The 20130-nt window shown below is 40.7% G+C and overlaps 1 protein-coding gene across 2 annotated transcripts in view; it reads right to left on the reverse strand.

The window, feature by feature from the left end:
- LOC121553381 (gamma-adducin-like) overlaps positions 1-17041 on the reverse strand; it is a 32582-nt gene extending 15541 nt beyond the window's left edge. The window contains exons 1-3 of one of the 2 annotated variants that reach the window (XM_041866445.2): positions 16873-17041; positions 3772-4049; positions 453-597 (exon numbers count right to left, since the gene is read on the reverse strand). In XM_041866445.2, coding sequence (XP_041722379.1) covers positions 453-597; positions 3772-3972 — 346 coding nt within the window. In that variant the 5' untranslated portion in view covers positions 3973-4049; positions 16873-17041. Of the gene's footprint in view, positions 1-452; positions 598-3771; positions 4050-5255; positions 5504-16872 lie in introns of those variants that run through there. The other variant, XM_041866444.1, reaches the window with a different exon arrangement.
- Between the last annotated feature and the right edge of the window lie 3089 nt (positions 17042-20130).

The raw sequence follows: 20130 nt of genomic DNA on the forward strand, positions 1-20130 counted from the left end.
TTGGACAAACCGGAACCCTATCCTTTTACAAGCACTTTAGGAGGGACTGTTGATTTATAAAGAGACAGTCCCTCCACTACCTCAAAGCCATAGGAGACCACGGTTATGTTTACATTTCCTAACAGTTTCAGTAAACATTCCTAGTGTTTTTAAAATTGAACTTTTTAGCCCTGGGGTTCATAGTGACCTCCATTGAAAGACGGAGGGCAACATAATTGACGCTCCAGACAGCTGTCAATCATAATAAAGTCGGGAACATGTGGCCGACTTAGAAACATTCGGAATGTGGAATGTTGTCAACAAGTAATTGAGCAGAATTTTGCTGCATAAGGGCTCTCAATGTCACACATTTTTGTGAATTCTGTGTCCCTAAACGTTGACAATGCAGAGAGAATCAGGATGCATCACTGAAAGACCCACATGCACTCTCTCACACGCACACAGCTACTTACTGAGAGGAGATGTGAAGGAGCCTGTCCCTCCCATAGAACTGGCCATGATAAGATCAGCTATCTGCCTCAGAGCCAGCAGCCCTGTTGGATTATTGCCCTTCGTCATCTGATCCTGGATCAGTCCTTCCAGCTCATCCTTAAACACCTGGAAACCAAACAGTGACATATTAAAATGACACCCCTTGGAACCCATGACTCAGTGAAAATAGTCCCAATGACCACTGGCTTACATCTATCAATGCTTACCACTCCAGGATAGTGGTCACTGGTCACAAAGGAAATGAGATGAGGAAAGGACGTTAGCTGGGTCATTCCTACTTTGCGGTGCCTTTTCTGTCCCTAGAAAATATTATTTCTTATTTTGTGTAAAATGTGGATTTCAAAAGGCTTTAAATAAGGTCAGGTGTCCTTTATCTTAAAAACACCAAAATATGGATCCTGAAAGGGAATTTTATGCATTTTAAACACTTTTTGTCAGTGGATGTAGGCGTTATTTATCAACTTCCACAAGAAAAAAGCCATAAAATAATTACAATCTTTCTTCATTATTTTATAGTCCTAGTTAAAGTCTCTTTCATCAATAATTTTTTTTCATGATTATTGTATTTATTATTATTTTATTTAAGATGTTCTGTGTGTCCCTGATACCACTTTCCACCCTGTTAGTTTGTTGTTATTCTCCATTTAAGAAAACAACCCCTTCCTTCAATGACCCCACATTCAGGAAGTGTTATACTTTATTTGGTGGGAAACTATGGTGCAAAGCTAAATAAATATAAACACTCAGTTTTATCTATTTGTCCATGTTTCATGTTGTTAGTCTGTATGTCCCACTCATACATTTCCACCCTGTTAGGCTAAATTACATAGAGAAATAAATAATTCAACTGCTGGGATGTTCTATGTGTATTTATGCAATACTTTTCACCTTGACCCAATTCCATGTCTATTCAGCCGTTCACATTAGGACAGGGTGCACAGTGTACTTTCAGGCCTAACGAGGCCCTCCTTATTACAAGTTTACACAAATCACATTAGAGGTTTCTAAACCCCTCTTTATGTCCATGTGAATAGTGGTGACTGGGAGGTAGCCCTCCCATTAAGCCAGCCTATTAATTTATGCTCACAGAGTGTCGTTGTGAATCTTGGGTATCCTTCCCCAAAAAATACAACTATTCTGCAAGCCTCTTTGGTGGAAAGCCAACATTCCGCACCATCTCAAAGCGGTTCCCATGGTGATGAGCTAAGTTCCACTTGTTGGGGTCTGTTATGCAATCACAGATGAGCGTGGGCTCATCTCATTTTTTATGGGCATGTGTTTGTTGCACCTCCTAGCAGCATCTCTAACCACATTTTACTGCGTGATAATCTGTCCCTCTGATTCACAATGGCATATATGATGCATTTAACATGGGCGCATGTAGGCAACATTTTCTGCTTATCCTCAAGGGTTTGAATCAAATAGGCATACATACAGTGGATGCCAATACCTTTTCTGTTCATGCCTACATGTTGTTGTCTCTCCATTTTTTTAATTAAAGGCCCAGTGCAGTCAGAAATGTGATTGTCCTGTGTTTTATATATATATATATATATATATATATATATATATTTCCACACTATGACGTTGAAATAATACTGTGAAATTGTGAAAAGGAGGATAATGCCCTTTTAGTGTAAGAGCTGTTTAAAAAGACCGACCTGAAATTTCAGCCTGTTTTGGTGGGATGGCGTTTTGGCCTGCCTGGTGACATCACCAGGTTGTAAATTAGTAGCCCAATAAGAAACATAGAAATAGATTGAATAGAACGGGCGTCCCCATTCAAGTCATTGATGGTATAATGGGTGGACTGGCGGCCATTGCAAGTGTACCCATTGGAGCAAAGCAGGAACTGAACCCATAAATCTGTTCTGTGATTTGTTGAATCAGCTCAACTGACATTACAAAAAATACATTCCATTACATGAGCCACATCAGTTTGAATGAAAAGTCCACATTACCATGGAATTTATTGCATCACAATACCAGGCAGCCATACTCAGTTGATATTCACGTGATAATTACTAATTCCCCATCGACCACGACCACAAATTGGGGAAAACCCCCCAAAAACCCTATTGACCCCCATTGTAAAAGAGACAACTTCGTCGTAGATTTTTTGTTATACAGAAATAACAAAACATGCCGAAAAACTGCTGTCTTGTTCAATGTACATGTAACCAGGTAAAAAATCCTGATCTAAGGTTCGCAATGCTCTCATGTAGGGAAATGGAGCCTGCGAGAAGAGCCCAGTGGCTTCAGGGCTATTCGGCATGGAAGAGTGGAAAATGTGGGGACCCGGTGTCCAAGTAGGCTACACGTAGCTATGTGTGTGGAAAACATTTCCTCACAGGTAAGACATTTAACTTGTTTAGTATAGTCTGTTTGTAACTCCACTCACTTGTAGATGTATAGTCAGTTTGTTTGTGTTGGCTAGCTAGCTAGCACTCACATGGCTGCTAGCACCGCCATGAAGGAAGCCCTACAATATTACGTTATTCTAAGTAGTGAGAACGCTCGAGAGCAGGCAATGTTGAAAAGTAATCTTTGGACATGTTGTACTTTTCTTAAATGTAGTTTTGTAATTGACTAACACAAGCAGGTCAAGTTTTTTGCTGTGAGCCAATGGGGTAACCTAGGTAACCACAGGTTGTTTCCCCCACAAAATGCCAGGGTTAGAGGTTCTAAGCCCATTATTTTCATTTTATTTCTATGGTTCCAAACCTCTCTGCCAATAACAGCTAGTTTTCATTCTTCTCCTCCCCACTCAGACCACTCCCCGACAGTCCTAGCAAAATTCTTGCTTGAGAAAATAGCTCTTTGCTAAGAAGCAATTTTTTGTTGCTTTCTGACCATTTTAATTGAAAACAATCACGGTAAGGTACTTAACTGTTACCCAGAAATGATTTGATATTTAAATAAAAACGGCTGCATTGGACCTTTAATAATGCTAAGCTGTGAACTTGGTCGGGGAATGTATTATAAAGCTTAAATGTATTTTTGGACTGGTTAATATTTAATATTGCTTCCTCTGACAGTAGCACATTTTACTGCATTGCAACAAAGATTAACACTGTACAAACATTGTGCCGGTTGATTAAATGTTTTGCCATCAGAATGAAAACATCAATGGTATAGAGTCTCTACAAGAGCCAATGACATAGGCCTGGATCTCGAAGAGCAAAACTTTTCAGGCCATTTGATGGTCTACAACCAGATAATGAAAGTGACATTACTGTGAACACACATCAACATAGACATATAGAACAAGCGACATACTGGACTCTGTAGAATCTGAGTGACCCTCTTCTTCTGCTCCATCATGTTGAAGTCCTGCCGTATTTCAGGTGACATGTTCCTGCTGCGGAGGTACTCAGGGTCGCTCTCATCCACCCGGTCAAAGTACCTCTCCTTGGAGTCTGTGCTGGATAGGGACAGGGTCATGGACCCAACAGCCTGTCTGATCTCCACCAAACTCATACTGTCCAAATCTTCAGGATCGCCTCACTCTCTCTGGTCCTCACCTGCTACACTGCAGGACAGCTGGCTCTGGGAATCTGTTGGGGACAGACCAAAACTTCAGTTTCTCACCAGAGCTAGAGGCTCTGGCCCTCCTGTAGCTCAGTTGGTAGAGCATGGCGCTTGCAACGCAAGGGTTGTGGGTTCGTTTCCCACGGGGGCCAGTATGAAAAATGTATGCACTCACTAACTGTAAATCGCTCTGGATAAAAGCGTCTGCTAAATGACTAAAATGTAAACAAGTAGGGCAAGATGTTGGAAATTAGATTTTTATTTCACTGGAAACTTGATTCATACTAAATCAGTTCATTTTATTGCTGAGGTAATCTAATAGGAGGCTTGCAACATGTTGCACACACACACACACAGAAAGAAAATGTTTGCCACATAATCTCTAACCACCACGATCTCTGCAGGCAGACAGAGAGTCCCCTGCGTCAACTGTAATCTGTGGAGTGGGGGATGGAAACCACAACCACCTGTGTCTACTGTCATGCCAACAGCCGTAAAGCATGTCAATAGAACATCATAGGGGGGCTTTGTGTTACCACCTAATGTAAATCAACTAGTTTTGGAGGGCAGCTAGCACCTCGGGTGTTAAAGTAACACCTATGGGGGTGGTGGGCAACATACTTTTATTTTTGCTCTACTACGCCTGTTCAAAGTCAGGGTCGTCAGCAGGTTCTTATTAACACTAGAAATTAGTCTACATGTGATGAAGGCCGGACAAAGAAATTATAGCAACAAATATTTTACTAATTTTACAGTGTCAAACGTGGGCTATTCAATGTACTTTTACTGCAATGAAAAGCCAAAGAGACAAAAAAATACCATGTTCTGCTAATGCGTACTGGCAAGCAGCATACAGAGAGGCACTCAATAGAGTTAACGCTTTAAAATCACATCCAACAATGTGATGTGATGGAAGAGCAGACTAATAGAGAAAATTGCATGCATGAGATCAATCAAAAGTTTAACAAAGATACTCAACTCAATGGAAATAGAGTTGATGTATATTATGGACGTAGTCGAGTATACTCAGCAAACGCGAAAAAGGCTACTCCATTGAGGAGAGCATTACGACAAAAAGTTTAAAATACATACTATCATTGAATTTATAATCGACTAGTGACTTTCACCTTCCATTAGTATTATCAACACGCAGAATGCTACAACACTTTGCACATAACCAGTCCACAGGAAACAGGCAACATAGTTTACAGTAACTATTTGAAACATCAAACCTTTTTGGCAGTGGCCGTATCTTCGTAGGCTATCTAACGGCAGAAGACTCACACTGTCCTGGACAGAATTCAAAGATCGAGAGGGAAAAGTGTCAAATGTATTCCAGATTTCGATGCATTCTGACTGCAACGGTGTAAAAAGTTAGTCCGTATGTGCGCGCCCTATGGCATTGCAGCTAGTGAATATCTAAACAGCTGTGTGTGCACGATGCGAGAACGTCCGAGTGTTGTGTGTGGGCATACTGTACTGTCTTTGGTGTGGGTGTGTTTGTGTGGGAAAAAGGGAAAGAGAGACCATGTGACTTCTCATATCCGCCTACTAACTGGGAAATTTGACGGGACAAAAAAAATCGCAATTCGTATCCCCCCCATTCCAACCAAATCCAACTCATGATCAATTGACTGACTTCAGTAAAAGTAAGCTAATTATCTCACATATAAAGTGAAGTGGAAGTGCGTGCGTGTGTAGAAGTCAGTATGTGTATGACGATCTTGAAAATAAACATCACTACTTAATTTCATGAATAATTGAGAAATCTGCCTTTCCATTGGCTTTGGAGCAGAGGTTGACGTCAAATATTTGACCCAACATTACCAAAAAAGAAAACTTCAAAGCCTCAATGTGCTGTGTATCTCCCCTGACGAATACAGTCAAAAAGTGAATGCAGGCAGTAAGTAGTAGGCTATTCTAAAACATAGGTTGTTTGCTCTGTGGCTCAGTGGAAGCAATGCAACACAGATGTTCGCATATGCATGACTCAATACACACTGCAGGATTGCTCCCCTCTTCAATTCACAGGGATCAGACATCCTTTTAGGAACTGGAGTATTGTGTATGTGTCACACTGAAATAATCCCATTTCCACAATCTTGGGGTTGTCAGAATATGACTAAACCTACAATGCACTTTGAAGGGCAATGCATTTCATACAATTGCATCCCTTACTGAGAGAGCTCTAGGGTCTAGACATCATAGGTGCACTTGATCTGTTTCTTGAATAATCTAACTATTCTATAAACACCATCTACACCAAGTCTAACTCTCAAGGGTATTTTCAGTCAGTTACAACTCTCAGAACTTTAGATTGAAAAAGTATGTATCAAATGGACAAAAGGATATTTCCTGTGCCATAGAGAGCACACATAGACATCACATTTCAAACAGCAACATAGTGATATGCCCCTCAAGCACTGGTGGGATTGTGCACATATTATCTTGATTAGCATACAGACACAGTCAAATGTATTCCAGTTCTAGTCAAGTGTTGAATGAATTAAGAACAATTAAAAACTAGAAATTACAGTTCATTACCTCTTCAGATTGATGTAAAAATTCTCGCATCCTTTTAAAACTATATTGTTGAAAAATTTGTGACTTTGTCCCCTGTTTTGGTCCCTTGGGAATGTGGTTTGCTAGTCCATTCAGGAAATATTACTATTTAACTCTGTTAACTCTGTTAATGAACTCCCACTCTGGGTTGTGTACAAAGCACTCGCAAAATGTTTTTGTTCTGAGGAATTAAATTGACTTTATTGCAGAAAATATAGATAAAATCGACACAAAAGTTGGCAGAGCACAAACACAAAGACACACAAATTACAGCAAAGCATTGATGTGCTCTGCAAACTTTTAGGAGCAGTTAATAACATTGACTTACTATACGAACACAAATGCACTCACTCCCACGCAAACACACACACACAGAAAGTTTATAGTAGAATTTGGTCTCCCAATGCACCAAACGTAAACATTTCTTGCTGCACCAAGGACCTCTAACCTATCGGTTCAAAAGGTGACACACGCACACACACACTTGGAGAGAGGAAGCAGAGTAGAGGCTCCACGGCGAGGCAGATACGGGGACAAATGGGTTGATGTAATGAAAAGCAGAACATTCTCACTGCAGAGCTGTGTGACCCTTCAACTCCCAAAGGCTAGCATGGTTTCAACCCTGCCTGCACTGGCAGAGTTCCTATAGAAACCATACACTAAACATGTAGTGCACATACACACACATACTCAGCATCCTCCCACTGAACCCCTACATTCTCTGTAACTCTATTTTGACTTTTTAAACATGTCAGTCCTTCTTGTGTAGCATTGACCAGATGTCTTGTGTTATTACTAGAGATCTCATTCATAAACAGTAAGAAATATATATCAGAAACACAAGCATACATCTTTATTATGATTGATTACTAAGGGCCTAAATACAATTCCCCAAAACACTTAAAGGAAAATTCCACCCCAAAACGATATATTGTTATTTGTTTCATTAGTCCATTGTTGACATAGTCCCAAAACATTTTGCTTGTCAGCAATCAAGTTTTCAAGATATGTAACTTTCAAAATACAGAAATCATTCTCCTATGATGCATTTTGCATCATATGATGCAAAATGCAAGACATGAAGAACTGAGGAAACCCACACTATCTTATGATAACAACTAGAGAGATAACAGCACAAAAGTGTTTATGAGATCCTACGTCATCCCTGACATGAACTTGACCTCACTCCTTGGCAGAGGGAACCATATAAAAGGCTGATTTATAGAATAAAATGAGTTTACAGTAACAAGTCTTCGCTGCTCTTCCAAAGGCTTCCAATGACCTTCCAAGATGTCCACTCTAACATTATTAACAAGTAGACTCTAGACTCATCGCAAAGTTATGCATTTACATACAGAACCACTGATTAAAACCTGTGCCTCAATCTAAGTAACATCATTTAAAAAATCTGCATCAAAATCTGTCCGTTTAAGCTAGATATATCCATTTTTTTGCATGGGTTGCGTCTCAATTCACTGCATCCGACTATGTCGGCTTTCCGTAGCTCAGTTGGTAGAGCATGGCGCTTGCAACGCCAGGGTTGTGGGTTCGTTTCCCACGGGGGGCCAGTATGAAAATGTATGCACTCACTAACTGTAAGTCGCTCTGGATAAGAGCGTCTGCTAAATGACTGAAACGTAAATGAAATGTTGTGGAAGGTGGCGGAGCTACAGCGGTGTTTGTCAGACCATGAGACATCCCGAAAATCGGTCTTCTCACGAAAACGTCTGTAGCATCCGAACGGTTTGGCCTACAAACTATTATGACCACTCTATGGAAAGGGGAGACTCACAAACACGACAGTGTTCTATGTTTTGCTCCCACAAGTGTCACGGGACTCGTTTGAAGGTAACCCATACAAACAAATGAAAGTATGTTTTGTGCCAACAAAAATAAGGGGTTAAATATGTGTCCAAAAAACCACAAATATTTCCTGATCTTTCTTATATCTCCTAGATATAGGACAGACACTTCAAAACCTTATACCTTATGATTTATCTGTTGACTGTCTTTTTTGCCATTTATGAATGTGTTATTCAATGCTATAGTAGTACATTTCAAATTCAATATTTTATCAAATAATGTTATATTTATTTGCGGGGGATACCTAAAGGGATCCTAAAATTCAAATGAAATAGCTAAATGATGTATAGTATGACCATCTTAAAACAATTCCATATGTTAGCTTAGTAAACCCCCCGTCCCCCGTCCCCCCCAAACGGCTTAGGCTTTTAGATTGGTAACATGTGAATGGCACATATCCACTCCAGAAGATGCAATATGCTGCATGTCTTTTGGATCAGTTATGTGGTTTGCTTTTTTCTGTTTTCATTGTCAAAATGTGTATAATAACTTCCCACTAATGTATTTTACGACTCACAAAGTAATTGTGAAAGAGAAAGTTTGGCAGGAATTCAATTAGATTTCAGCTTTAATGAATCACTGGCCCAGAGCTCTGGCAGGCAAGACATACAGTAGTTAAACTATATCCTGATAAACTGACTGTAATGGCAAATAAAATCATGAATTTATACCTTTCTCTCCATTTGGTTCTCGTCACCATGTGTTCATTTTGCTTTTTGTTTTCCTTAGCTGTTTTTCCCATTAGAGCATCTAAATCAACACAGCATAGGTCAAACAGAAATGTTTTGGCCAGTGTTTTTGTTGTCGTTTGTTTTTTAATTAATTGTTTGATTGTCACAAGAATTCTTGATGAAAATATTGGTTTTCTTTAAGTGTTCACATATCATTTTCTAACAGATTTTACTTTTATTTCTCAAGCTATGCTAATAGTTATTACTGTACTAATCTGAAATGTAACACAACATTAGTTATCAATGAATCTAATCATGGAATCTCCTTCACGTACTCCGCCAAATGTTTCTAGCTGACAAGACTTCTGGTTCGTTGGAGGCCATTAGAGTTTATAGGCATCATTATTACGTCTGTTGCTCAAACAGAGGAAGTAATTTCTACGTCATGGTGGCTGTCAACTTAAGTGAGGGGATAAGGAGAAAAACGACATCTCTTCACAGGAAGCCACATGGTGAACTCCGGGCTTCCAGCCAGAAAATCATCTGTTTGTCATCTCAGAGAAAGGGAGAAGAGAGAGAGAGAATCATAATAATGTAGACCAGCCCTATCTTCCCCTAAAGTTCATTCTTTCAATCAATCAATCACATTTACTATATAAAGCCCTTTTTACATCAGCAGTTGTCACAAAGTCCTTTTCAGGGGGTGTCTAGGAGGTGGAAACATCCTATTCTCATCAGTCAAAATTACAGGTCATGTTGCCTTCTTGACTGATTATTCCTGCCGTCAGAGCAAAATGTTAAAGGTCATATCCCCTCATCAGCCATTCGCATTCGCTCTACATCATATCTGTTCATTTTCTTGTGTCCAGTTAATGACTATTTAAAGATTGAAAGGGCAACTTTTCTCTCTAGGGTCTATGAAATATTGTCAGAGACTTTTACGTCCATGTCTGTCCCCTCCCATGCCTCCATTTCTGGTAATTATCCTTTGGCCTCTGTGATGGGGAACACCATATTTTATTATCAACAAAAGGACCTTTGACCCTAACCCAACTTATTGATACCAACTGTTGAGAACCAACAAACCCAACAGTCCTCTTGGGAGAAAAAAACATGTGTTGTTTATGAGTTCATTTGATACAGTAAAATATCCCACCACATAGTTTCAGAGTTTGAGGAAATCGATACCTCATCGAATTTCACCAACAGCGCCTTCAAGTCAGTTCCAGTGAGAAAAAATATCCATCAACAACAGTTCTCTCAAGAGAATACCACCATGGACTAATGTTGAACAACTTCACAACTCCCTAGATACAGTATGCATAAACATGAACATTCTTAACCTTTACACATTTGCTTTGAGAGTGTCTTAGCCGCTGAATGTGTTACCCACTTCAAGGCTTTTTGTAAGTAATGAAATAGGATTAAGCCTCTGTAATGGTGATTAAATTGATACCTCACTGTAAATGGTTGGTGCACAGCTTTCTCATATCATGGACATTTAGATAATGTCCCCAGAGAGCCTTATGTAATAACCAAGTCAGTGTCAAAGGCCTGAGAACTGTCTATTTCTGAAACCCTATTTCAGGATTTGAACACTGCATAGCTTAACTGAAGGCTACTCCCTCTGCCTTTGGTCTGAGCTATTGTTCCCCCTTGCAGTGTTCTAAGTTTACTGTCAAATGCACAAACAAGAGAACTACTGTTACAAACAGTTACATATATGCTAAACTTTCTATAATATGAAGAACATGCTATAGGGGAACATAATCATATGGAATTCTAAATGATAAACCCTCTGACTGCAAGTCCACAGTGGACGAATGTTTGTATCTTTTCAATACAATCTCACTACTTATGAATATGCATTGTACTCTCCATTACACTTGAACATGGTTCTGCTATTCACTTTAGCAGTGTGGGCGGTAAGCAGCAATACATGAACAGGCAACTAGAGACCTGGAGCAATTTACATTGCTGCAGTCAGAACAGTATTTTCACAGCTTTATATAGAATGTGAAACAGATATAACACATAAATAACGACTAGGAGAGAGGACTGAGCTGGATGGGGGAGAATGAGGAGACGGCCAAACTTTGTTTATTTACAGTACATGGAGGACCTGGCGGAGACTGGATTGGCCTCCATTGCCTCCATCCTAAGATGTGGTCAAGGGTGCGGCTGACTATGGTGCTGGAGTAAGGGTCTGGCCAAGTTTAACTCCTGGTGGGTTTATCATATAAACCTAGACCATGGGAAGACAAAGTTGAAAGTGAAACGAAATACACTGAGTGTACAAAACATTAAGGACACCTGCTCTTTCCATGACATAGACTGACCAGGTGAATGCAGGTGAAAGCTATGATCCCTTATTGATGTCACTTGCTAAATCCACTTCAATCAGTGTAGATGATTAAAGGCTAAAGAATAATTTTTAAGCCTTGAGACAATTGAGACATGGATTGTATATGTGTGCCATTTAGAGGGTGAATGGGCAAGACAATAAATGTAAGTACCTTTGAACGGGGTATGGTAGTAGGTGCCAGGTGCATCGGTTTGTGTCAAGAACTGAGTAAAATTCATGGCTAAAAGAGACTTGTTTTGTGTAGAAAATATTCGATATGTCCCAAGTGATGTCTTTCTCATTATGATATCCTGCATCTGTCACTCCCCCTATTTTGTAGATACATCGCTTAAACTTGACAAATTAATTGCTAATGCTCAATTACATGGTTTAAATGGTTTGGGTAACGACCCAATGCATGTGAACTTGATGGGTGTCTGAAAACCTAGATTAAAGGACACAATTAGCTATGAAATCTTATATGTTTCAATTCTACCCAGTGTATAATATTTCTAGAGAGAGAGACATTAATTGAAAGCAGCTGTTGGTCACTTAACTCAGCATCTGGAACTGATGTGGTTCTGGTCACAGAAAGACCAGCCAAACAATAAAAAATACTGTATATCTCGACAAGATTGTAAAAACAGCTTTAACTATAGAGTACATCAGCAAAAAAATAACATCTAGATGGTTCTTACCTAAGAAGGGATACTATAGTGTCTCTTTGGCAAATCTGACCATAACTCTATCCTCCTGATTCCTGATTACAGGCAAAAACTAAAACAGGAAGTACCAGTGACGCGCTCAATACGGAACTAGTGCGATGAAGTGGATGCTAAGCTACAGGACTGTTTTGCTAGCACAGACATTCATCCGATAACATCAGTCACCAGCTTCATTAATAAGTGCATCAACGACGTCGTCCCGACAGTGACTGTACGTATATATCCCAACTAGAAGCCATGGATTACAGGCAAGATCCACACTGAGCTAATGGCTAGAGCTGCCTTTTTCAAGGATCAGGACACTAATCCGGACACTTATAAGAAATCCCGCTATGACCGCCGACGAGCCATCAAACAGGCAAAGAGTCAATATAGGACTAAGATCGAATCCTACTACACTGGCTCTGACGATCATCAGATGTGGCAGGGCTTGCAAACTATCACGGATTACAAAGGGAAACCCAGCCGCGAGTTGCCCAGTGACCAGCCTACCAGACAAGCTTCTATGCTCGCTTCGAGGCAAGCAACATTCAACAATGCATGAGAGCACAAGCTGTTCCGTACGACTGAGTGATCTCGCTCTCCGTAGCCGATGTGAGTAAGACCTTTAAACAGGTTAACATTCACAAGGCCGCGGGGCCAAATGGATTACCAGGATGAGTACTCAGAGCATGCACTGATCAGCTGGCAAGTGTCTTCACTGACATTTTCAACCTCTCCCTGACCCTGTCTGTAATACCTACATGTTTCAAGCAGACCACCATAGTCTCTGTGCCCAAGAACGCCAAGGTAACCTGTCTAAATGACTATCGCCACGTAGCACTCACATTCCAGACACCCTAAACCCACTCCAATTCTCATATGATGCAATCTCTATTGCACTCCACACTGCCCTCTCCCACCTGGATAAGAGGAATACCTATGTGAGAATGTTGTTCATTGACTAGAGCTCAGCGTTCAACACAATAGTGAACTCCAAGCTCATCATTAAGTTCAGGACCCTGGGACTGAACACCTCCCTCTACAACTGGATCATGGACTTCCTGAAGGGCCACCCCCAGGTGGTGAGGGTAGGCAACAACACATAGGCAATGCTGACCCTCAACATGGGGGTCCCTCAGGGGTGCGTTTTTAGTTCCCTCCTGTACTCACTGTTCACCCATGATTGTGTGGCCGCGCATGACTCCAACACCATCATTAAGTTTGCTGACGACACGATGGTGGTAGGCCTGATCACAGACGACGATAAGACAAGCCTATAAGGATGAGGTCAGTGACCTGGTAGTGAGGTGCCAGGACAACAACCTTTCCCTCAACGTCAGCAAGACAAAGGAGCTGATCTTGGACTACAGGAAACAGAGGGCCGAGCACGCCCTCACATCGACGGGGCTGTAATGGAGCGGGTCAAGAGCTTCAAGTACATCGGTGTCCACATCACTAAGGAATTAAGATGGTCCATACACACATAAACACAGTCATGAAGAAGAAACAACAACACCTCTTCCCCCACAGGAGGCTGAAAAGATTTGGCATATGCCCTCAGATCCTCAAAAAGTTATACAGCTGCACAATTGAGAGCATCTTGACTGGCTGCATCACCGCTTCGTATGGCAACTGCTTGGCATCTGACCGCAAGGCGCTACAGAGGGTAGTGTGTACAGCCCAGTACATCACAGGGCTGCGCTCCCTGCCATCCAGGATCTCTATACCAGGTGGTGTCAGAGGAAGGCCCTAAAAATGGTCAAAGACTCCAGCCACCCAAGTCATAGACCAGGGGTATTCAACTCTTACCCTACGAGGTCCGGAGCCTGCTGGTTTTCTGTTCTACCTGATAATTAATTGCAGAAAACCTGGTGTCCCAGGTCTAAATCAGTCCCTGATTAGAGGGGAACAATGAAATAAATGCAGTGGAACTGGCTTCGAGGTCCAGAGTTGAGTTTGAAGGTCGTAGACTGTTCTCTCTGCTACCGCACAGCAAGCGGTACCAGTGCACCAAGTCTGGAACCAACAGGACCCTAAACAGCTTCTACACCCAAGCCATAAGACTGCTAAATAGTTAACCAAATAGCTACCTGGACTATTTGCATTGCCCCCCTTTGCGCTAACTCTTTTGACTCATCACATACGCTGCTGCTACTGCTTATTATCTATCCTATTGCCTAGTCACTTTACCGCTACCTATATGTACAGTTGAAGTCGGAAGTTTACATACACCTTAGCCAAATACATTTAAACTCAGTTTTTCACAATTCCTGACATTTAATCCTAGTAAAAATTCCCTGTCTTAGGTCAGTTAGGAATACCACTTTATTTTAAGAATGTGAAATGTCAGAATAATAGTAGAGATAATTATTTATTTCAGCTTTTATTTCTTTCATCACATTCCCAGTGGGTCAGAAGTTTACATACACTCAATTAGTATTTGGTAGCATTGCCTTTAAATTGTTTAACTTGGGTCAAACGTTTCGGGTAACCTTCCACAAGCTTCCCACAATAAGTTGGGTGAATTTTGGCCCATTCCTCCTGACAAAGCTGATATAACTGAGTCAGGTTTGTAGGCCTCCTTGCTCGCACACGCTTTTTCAGTTCTGCCCACAAATGTTCTATAGAATTGAGGTCAGGGCTTTGTGATGGCCACTCCAATACCTTGACTTTGTTGTCCTTAAGCCATTTTGACACAATTTGGGAAGTATGCTTGGGGTCATTGTCCATTTGGAAGACCCATTTGCGACCAAGCTTTAACTTCCTGACTGATGTCTTGAGATGTTGCTTCAATATATCCACATCATCTATTTTGTGAAGTGCACCAGTACCTCCTGCAGCAAAGCACCCCCACAGCATGATGCTGCCACCCCCGTGCTTCACGTTTGGGATGGTGTTATTCGGCTTGCAAGAACCTTTTCCTCCAAACATAACGATGGTCATTATGGGCAAACGGTTCTATTTTTGTTTTATCAGACCAGAGGACATTTCTCCAAAAAGGACGATCTTTGTCCCCATGTGCAGTTGCAAACTGTAGTCTGGCTTTTTTATGGCAGGTTTGGAGCAGTGGCTTCTTCCTTGCTGAGCGGCCTTTCAGGTTATGTCGATATAGGACTCGTTTTACTGTGGATATAGATACTTTTGTACCTGTTTCCTCCAGCATCTTCACAAGGTCCTTTGCTGTTGTTCTGGGATTTATTTGCACTTTTCGCACCAAAGTACGTTCATCTCTAGGAGACAGAACGTGTCTCCTTCCTGAGCAGTATGATGGCTGCGTGGTCCCATGGTGTTTATACTTGCGTACTATTGTTTGTACAGATGAACGTGGTACCTTCAGGCGTTTGGAAATTGCTCCCAAGGATGAACCAGACTTGTGGAGGTCTACAAAAATAAAATCTGAGGTCTTGGCTGATTTCTTTTGATTTTCCCATGATGTCAAGCAAAGAGGCACTGAGTTTGAAGGTAGGCCTTGAAATACATCCACAGGTACACCTCCAATTGACTCAAATTATGTCAATTAGCCTATCAGAAGCTTCTAAAGCCATGACATCATTTTCTGGAATTTTCCAAGCTGTTTAAAGGCACAGTCAACTTCGTGTATGTAAATGTCTGACCCACTGGAATTGTGATACAGTGAATTATAAGTGAAATAATCAGTCTGTAAACAATTGTTGGAAAAATTACGTGTCATGCACAAAGTAGATTTCCTAACCGACTTGCCAAAACAATAGCTTGTTAACAAGACATTTGTGGAGTGGTTGAAAAACAAGTTTTAATGACTCAAACCTAAGTGTATGTAAACTTCCGACTTCAACTGTACATCTCTACCTGTGATGGGTGATTTGAAGGAGTCAGGCACAGGAGGGTAAATCACAGAATACAGAGTTTATTCCGGATTACAATGTTACACAGAAATGCGTCAAACAGGCGCACTGGAACCAAACAGGCACACAGGGAAAATATACCCCGGCAATACAAAATACACAGAGCTCAACCGAGCTCCACTCTCCTCACACTAAACAATCACCCACATGGACAAGGGGGCAGAGGGAACACTTAGACACTACTAATGAGGGGATATGAACCAGGTGTGTGTAATAGACAAGACAAAACAAATGGAATGATGAGATGAGGAGCGGCAGTGGCTAGAAGGCCGGTGACGACGAACACCGAAGCCTGCCTGAACCAGGAGAGGAGGCAGCTTCGGAGGAAGTCGTGACACTACCTCAATAACCTCGTACCCCTGCACATCGACTCGGTACTGGTACCCCGTGTATATAGTCAAGTTATCGTTACTCATTGTGTATTTATTCCTTGTGTTATTATCTTTCTATTATTGTTCTATTTGGAATTGGTTAAAAAGGATTACAATTTAAAAAAGAGTACTGAATAAGATAACACATCTGGTAAGTGAAAGCCTTATCAGTCCAACGTTTCCTCCTAAACAGACTCACAGGTGATTCATTCCATTCACCCATGATATGGATTGTCATTCTGATCAGTCATTGAGCAAATCCTTATGAAGTCTATATAAAGTAATCATCTTAAAATGAGGAGCTACTTTCAAAACATTTCCTGATTCACTGATACAACATAAAATATCAAATATATTGCCCTGTTTGCAGTTACAAACTACTATTATAGTTCAATTCACTTGTCTCAACATCCACCAATGCAAAAACTTGAATGCTGTTCCACTTACCTCTCTGTGGGGGAATTTGTCACCTCAAACACCCACAGTTCTGCCAGTTGTCAGTCTGCTGTTTACATTATCACAATAGGAAGGGTAATCATCTAGCTCCAACTAGGATGAAGGACTGCTGCTTTGCCTCATCTCCTACTCCCTCAGTTCCTCACTGACATGTGCTGCACATTCTCACAGCTTGCTGAGAAAAACCTCCAAACTTGTCAGAGGAGGTGGTAGAGACACCAATCTGTTGTATGGGACTGTATTGTGCAAAAGAGGGAGGAGCAATAAAGTCACACACTCACCAGATTTGTTCTGGCAAAGATGACTAGAAAAGGAATATTCAACGTTTCGAGAGAGTGGTTTTAATGACTAAATAGTCCATATCGAATTAGAGAAATGGTAGTAATGGAGTGTTACACATAAATATCTGTGGCATTACAATGATGAATCAGGGATTACCAATTGAATAAATCATTTCATCAATTCATACGTTATAGCTATTTTCACTTTCAGTTGTCTAGATTAGATATTTTCAACCTGTTTTCTGCGTGCAGCTAGGCTACATGTTGTAAATTGTGCAGCTCGGAGGACAATGCAGAGAATGCTTGCCCACTATCACCTCATCCTCCCACACAGAGTGGATGAGTAAAATAACACTGATTCCCTTCTCCACTGTGCTGCCTGCCTGAATACATGACATATAGTACATTTTATTCAGTACATTGTGGCCTAGAGCCAAGCATTTGCATAAAGAATGAGTAAAGCAATACAAAGATGCTAACAAAAATAAATGAGAGAAATACAACATGAGAGAGAAAGAAAGAGAGAAAGTGTGTGTGTGTGAAAGCGAGAGAGAGAGAGAGAGAGAGAGAGAGAGAGAGAGAGAGAGAGAGCGAGAGAGAGGGTCAAAGAGTGTTAGTGTGGGAGGAAACAGAGAAATGGAGACTGGAATGTGATTTTTGATATAGGAGATATGAACACCTATCGTAGGGGGTACTGGGTATTCTCACAATGTTATTGGGAAACCCAGTACTGTAGATATTGTGTGGGTCCGATTAACACGTTGTTCCTTTATGTGTCTATTACACATTTGATTAGACAACAATAGAATATACACATAGAATACACAAGTATAGACAATATAACTGTAACACAAAGAATCAACATTGATAATGAATCATAATCTTTAAGGAAAGAAAACAGGAAGAGTATCAGTAGGGATTTTAGGGCCTCTTTACACTACACTACTTTCACAACACAAAGTAGGTTCAGGAGAGATACTTGTGTAATGCAAAGAGCCGGATCTAGATCAAAATCTCTCTTTGAATACATGCTCTGGAACTTTGGCAACTACTAAGTATTTTTGAAACCTCCGGCTTTGGGCTGGATGTGTCAATGTGTAGTTCATACATGCATAATCTATGAGCAGAATTACTATTTTACCTAAATTAGCCATGAAATCCCTAGTTTGAAAGTGAAGCTGTGCTGTACTGTGTGCCATTTTCCCTACACTTTCCGCCACAATAATCTGATTGGTTTAGGGCAGAACAAATCCAATTGGTTTCTAAAAAGTCAATGGGTGGAGTTTAACAGATGTATAACTTTTAGAAACATGGCGGAGGTTTGAATCTTGTAAATAAAACTTTGAGTTACAAGTTGTAACATTTTGAAATCATTATTGTGTTACAGTAGTCAGACAAAAGTGGCAATATCTCTAAGATACAACTGGTAAAATACAGCAAAGAGTAAAATGTAGCAAGCTAGCAACAACATGCTAAACTAATCAGAGCAAGCAAACGAGCTAAGCATTTAGCAACCTCTTAGCTACCAATGTTGAATTAATAAATAGAGCTATCTAGCTAGCTAGCTAGATGTCATATATACAAGAAAGTCAGCTAACATTTGCTTTATTGAAATGTTAATGGGGATGAACAGTTATGCTGCCCCAGGGGCAGCAATGTAAAATGCTAAGCTAAGCAGAGCTAGTTGGCTAGCAGATAGCTATCTCTTACTAATGTTGAGTCATAGAATAGAGCTAGCTAGCTCAGTCTCAAATATACCAGTAAGTCATCTCCCACTTACTTTATCAAACTATTTAGTTGAATAAGCTATTTAAACAAAAAATTGGAATGGATTGTTATGCTTCCCTAGGGTCAGAAACGTAAAATGCTACACTAAACTGAACTAGCTAGCTAAGCAGATAGCTACCTCTTACTAATGTTGAATAAAAAAAAAACAGAGCTAGCTAGCTAGCTTTCAAATATGCCAGTAAATGAGAAAATGATAAGCAAAGATTATTGGTAAGATTAAGCTTAATAAACTATAAATTGAAATACACTGTTTAAATGCTGCTCCAGGGGCAGTAATGTTAGTTTGGGTGAAGATAACCATATTATATAATTTAAATAAGTCCATGGCTGCCCCTAGGGCAGTAAATACCTTTTTACATTACTTTTTGCTCTTTAAGTCTGCCCATAGGGCACCAAGTTATCTTAACCCAAACTAACGTTACTGCCCCTGGGGAAGTATTTAAACAGTGCATTGAAATTGCTGCGCCGAAGGCAGTTAAGACTTTCTTAACCCTCCCGTTGTCCTAGGGTCAAAATGACCCGCCACTGTGTTGAACCAACTTTATTTAATTTTTATATATTTTGGATCATTTGTGAGAAGGAGGCAGTGATACTTTCTTTAAAGTCTCACTGCCTCCTTCTCACAAATGATCCCAAAAATATAAAAATTAAATAAAGTTGGTTCAACACAGTGGTGGGTCATTTTGACCCTAGGACAACGGGAGGGTTAAATTACCTGTTGTGCTTGAAGTCTGCCCTTATGGCCTCAAGTGATCTTGATCAAAATTAACATTTCTGCCCCCAGGGCAGCGTAAACAGTCTGTTCCAATGTGTTTTGCTTATATCGCTGTTATGATTTAACTGGATAGAACCCAAATGCAGACAAGTACACCAAGCCAGAGAAGTTTTAACAGGTTTATTATAATGTTCAATAGTCCAGGTTTCCAATAAATGGGGAAGAGCAAGTCCAGGTTACAGGGAGGGTACAGATCCAGGTCAGGGCAGGTGTGGTACCGTAATGTCCTAGTGTCCGTGGTGAGTCCAAAGGAGAGGCCCGATAGTGGAGAGCAGGATGGTGGTGGCAGGAGTGAAGCGGAGGCAGGAGTCAGGTTCCAAATATATGGTTGTCTTGACTATGATCTGACGATGAGTGGAAAGTTTGACCGGGTCTTAAAGGCTGAGGTGATTATGGTGAATGAGC

The sequence above is a fragment of the Coregonus clupeaformis genome, chromosome 37, assembly GCF_020615455.1.
Source record: "Coregonus clupeaformis isolate EN_2021a chromosome 37, ASM2061545v1, whole genome shotgun sequence".
NCBI lineage: Eukaryota > Metazoa > Chordata > Actinopteri > Salmoniformes > Salmonidae > Coregonus > Coregonus clupeaformis.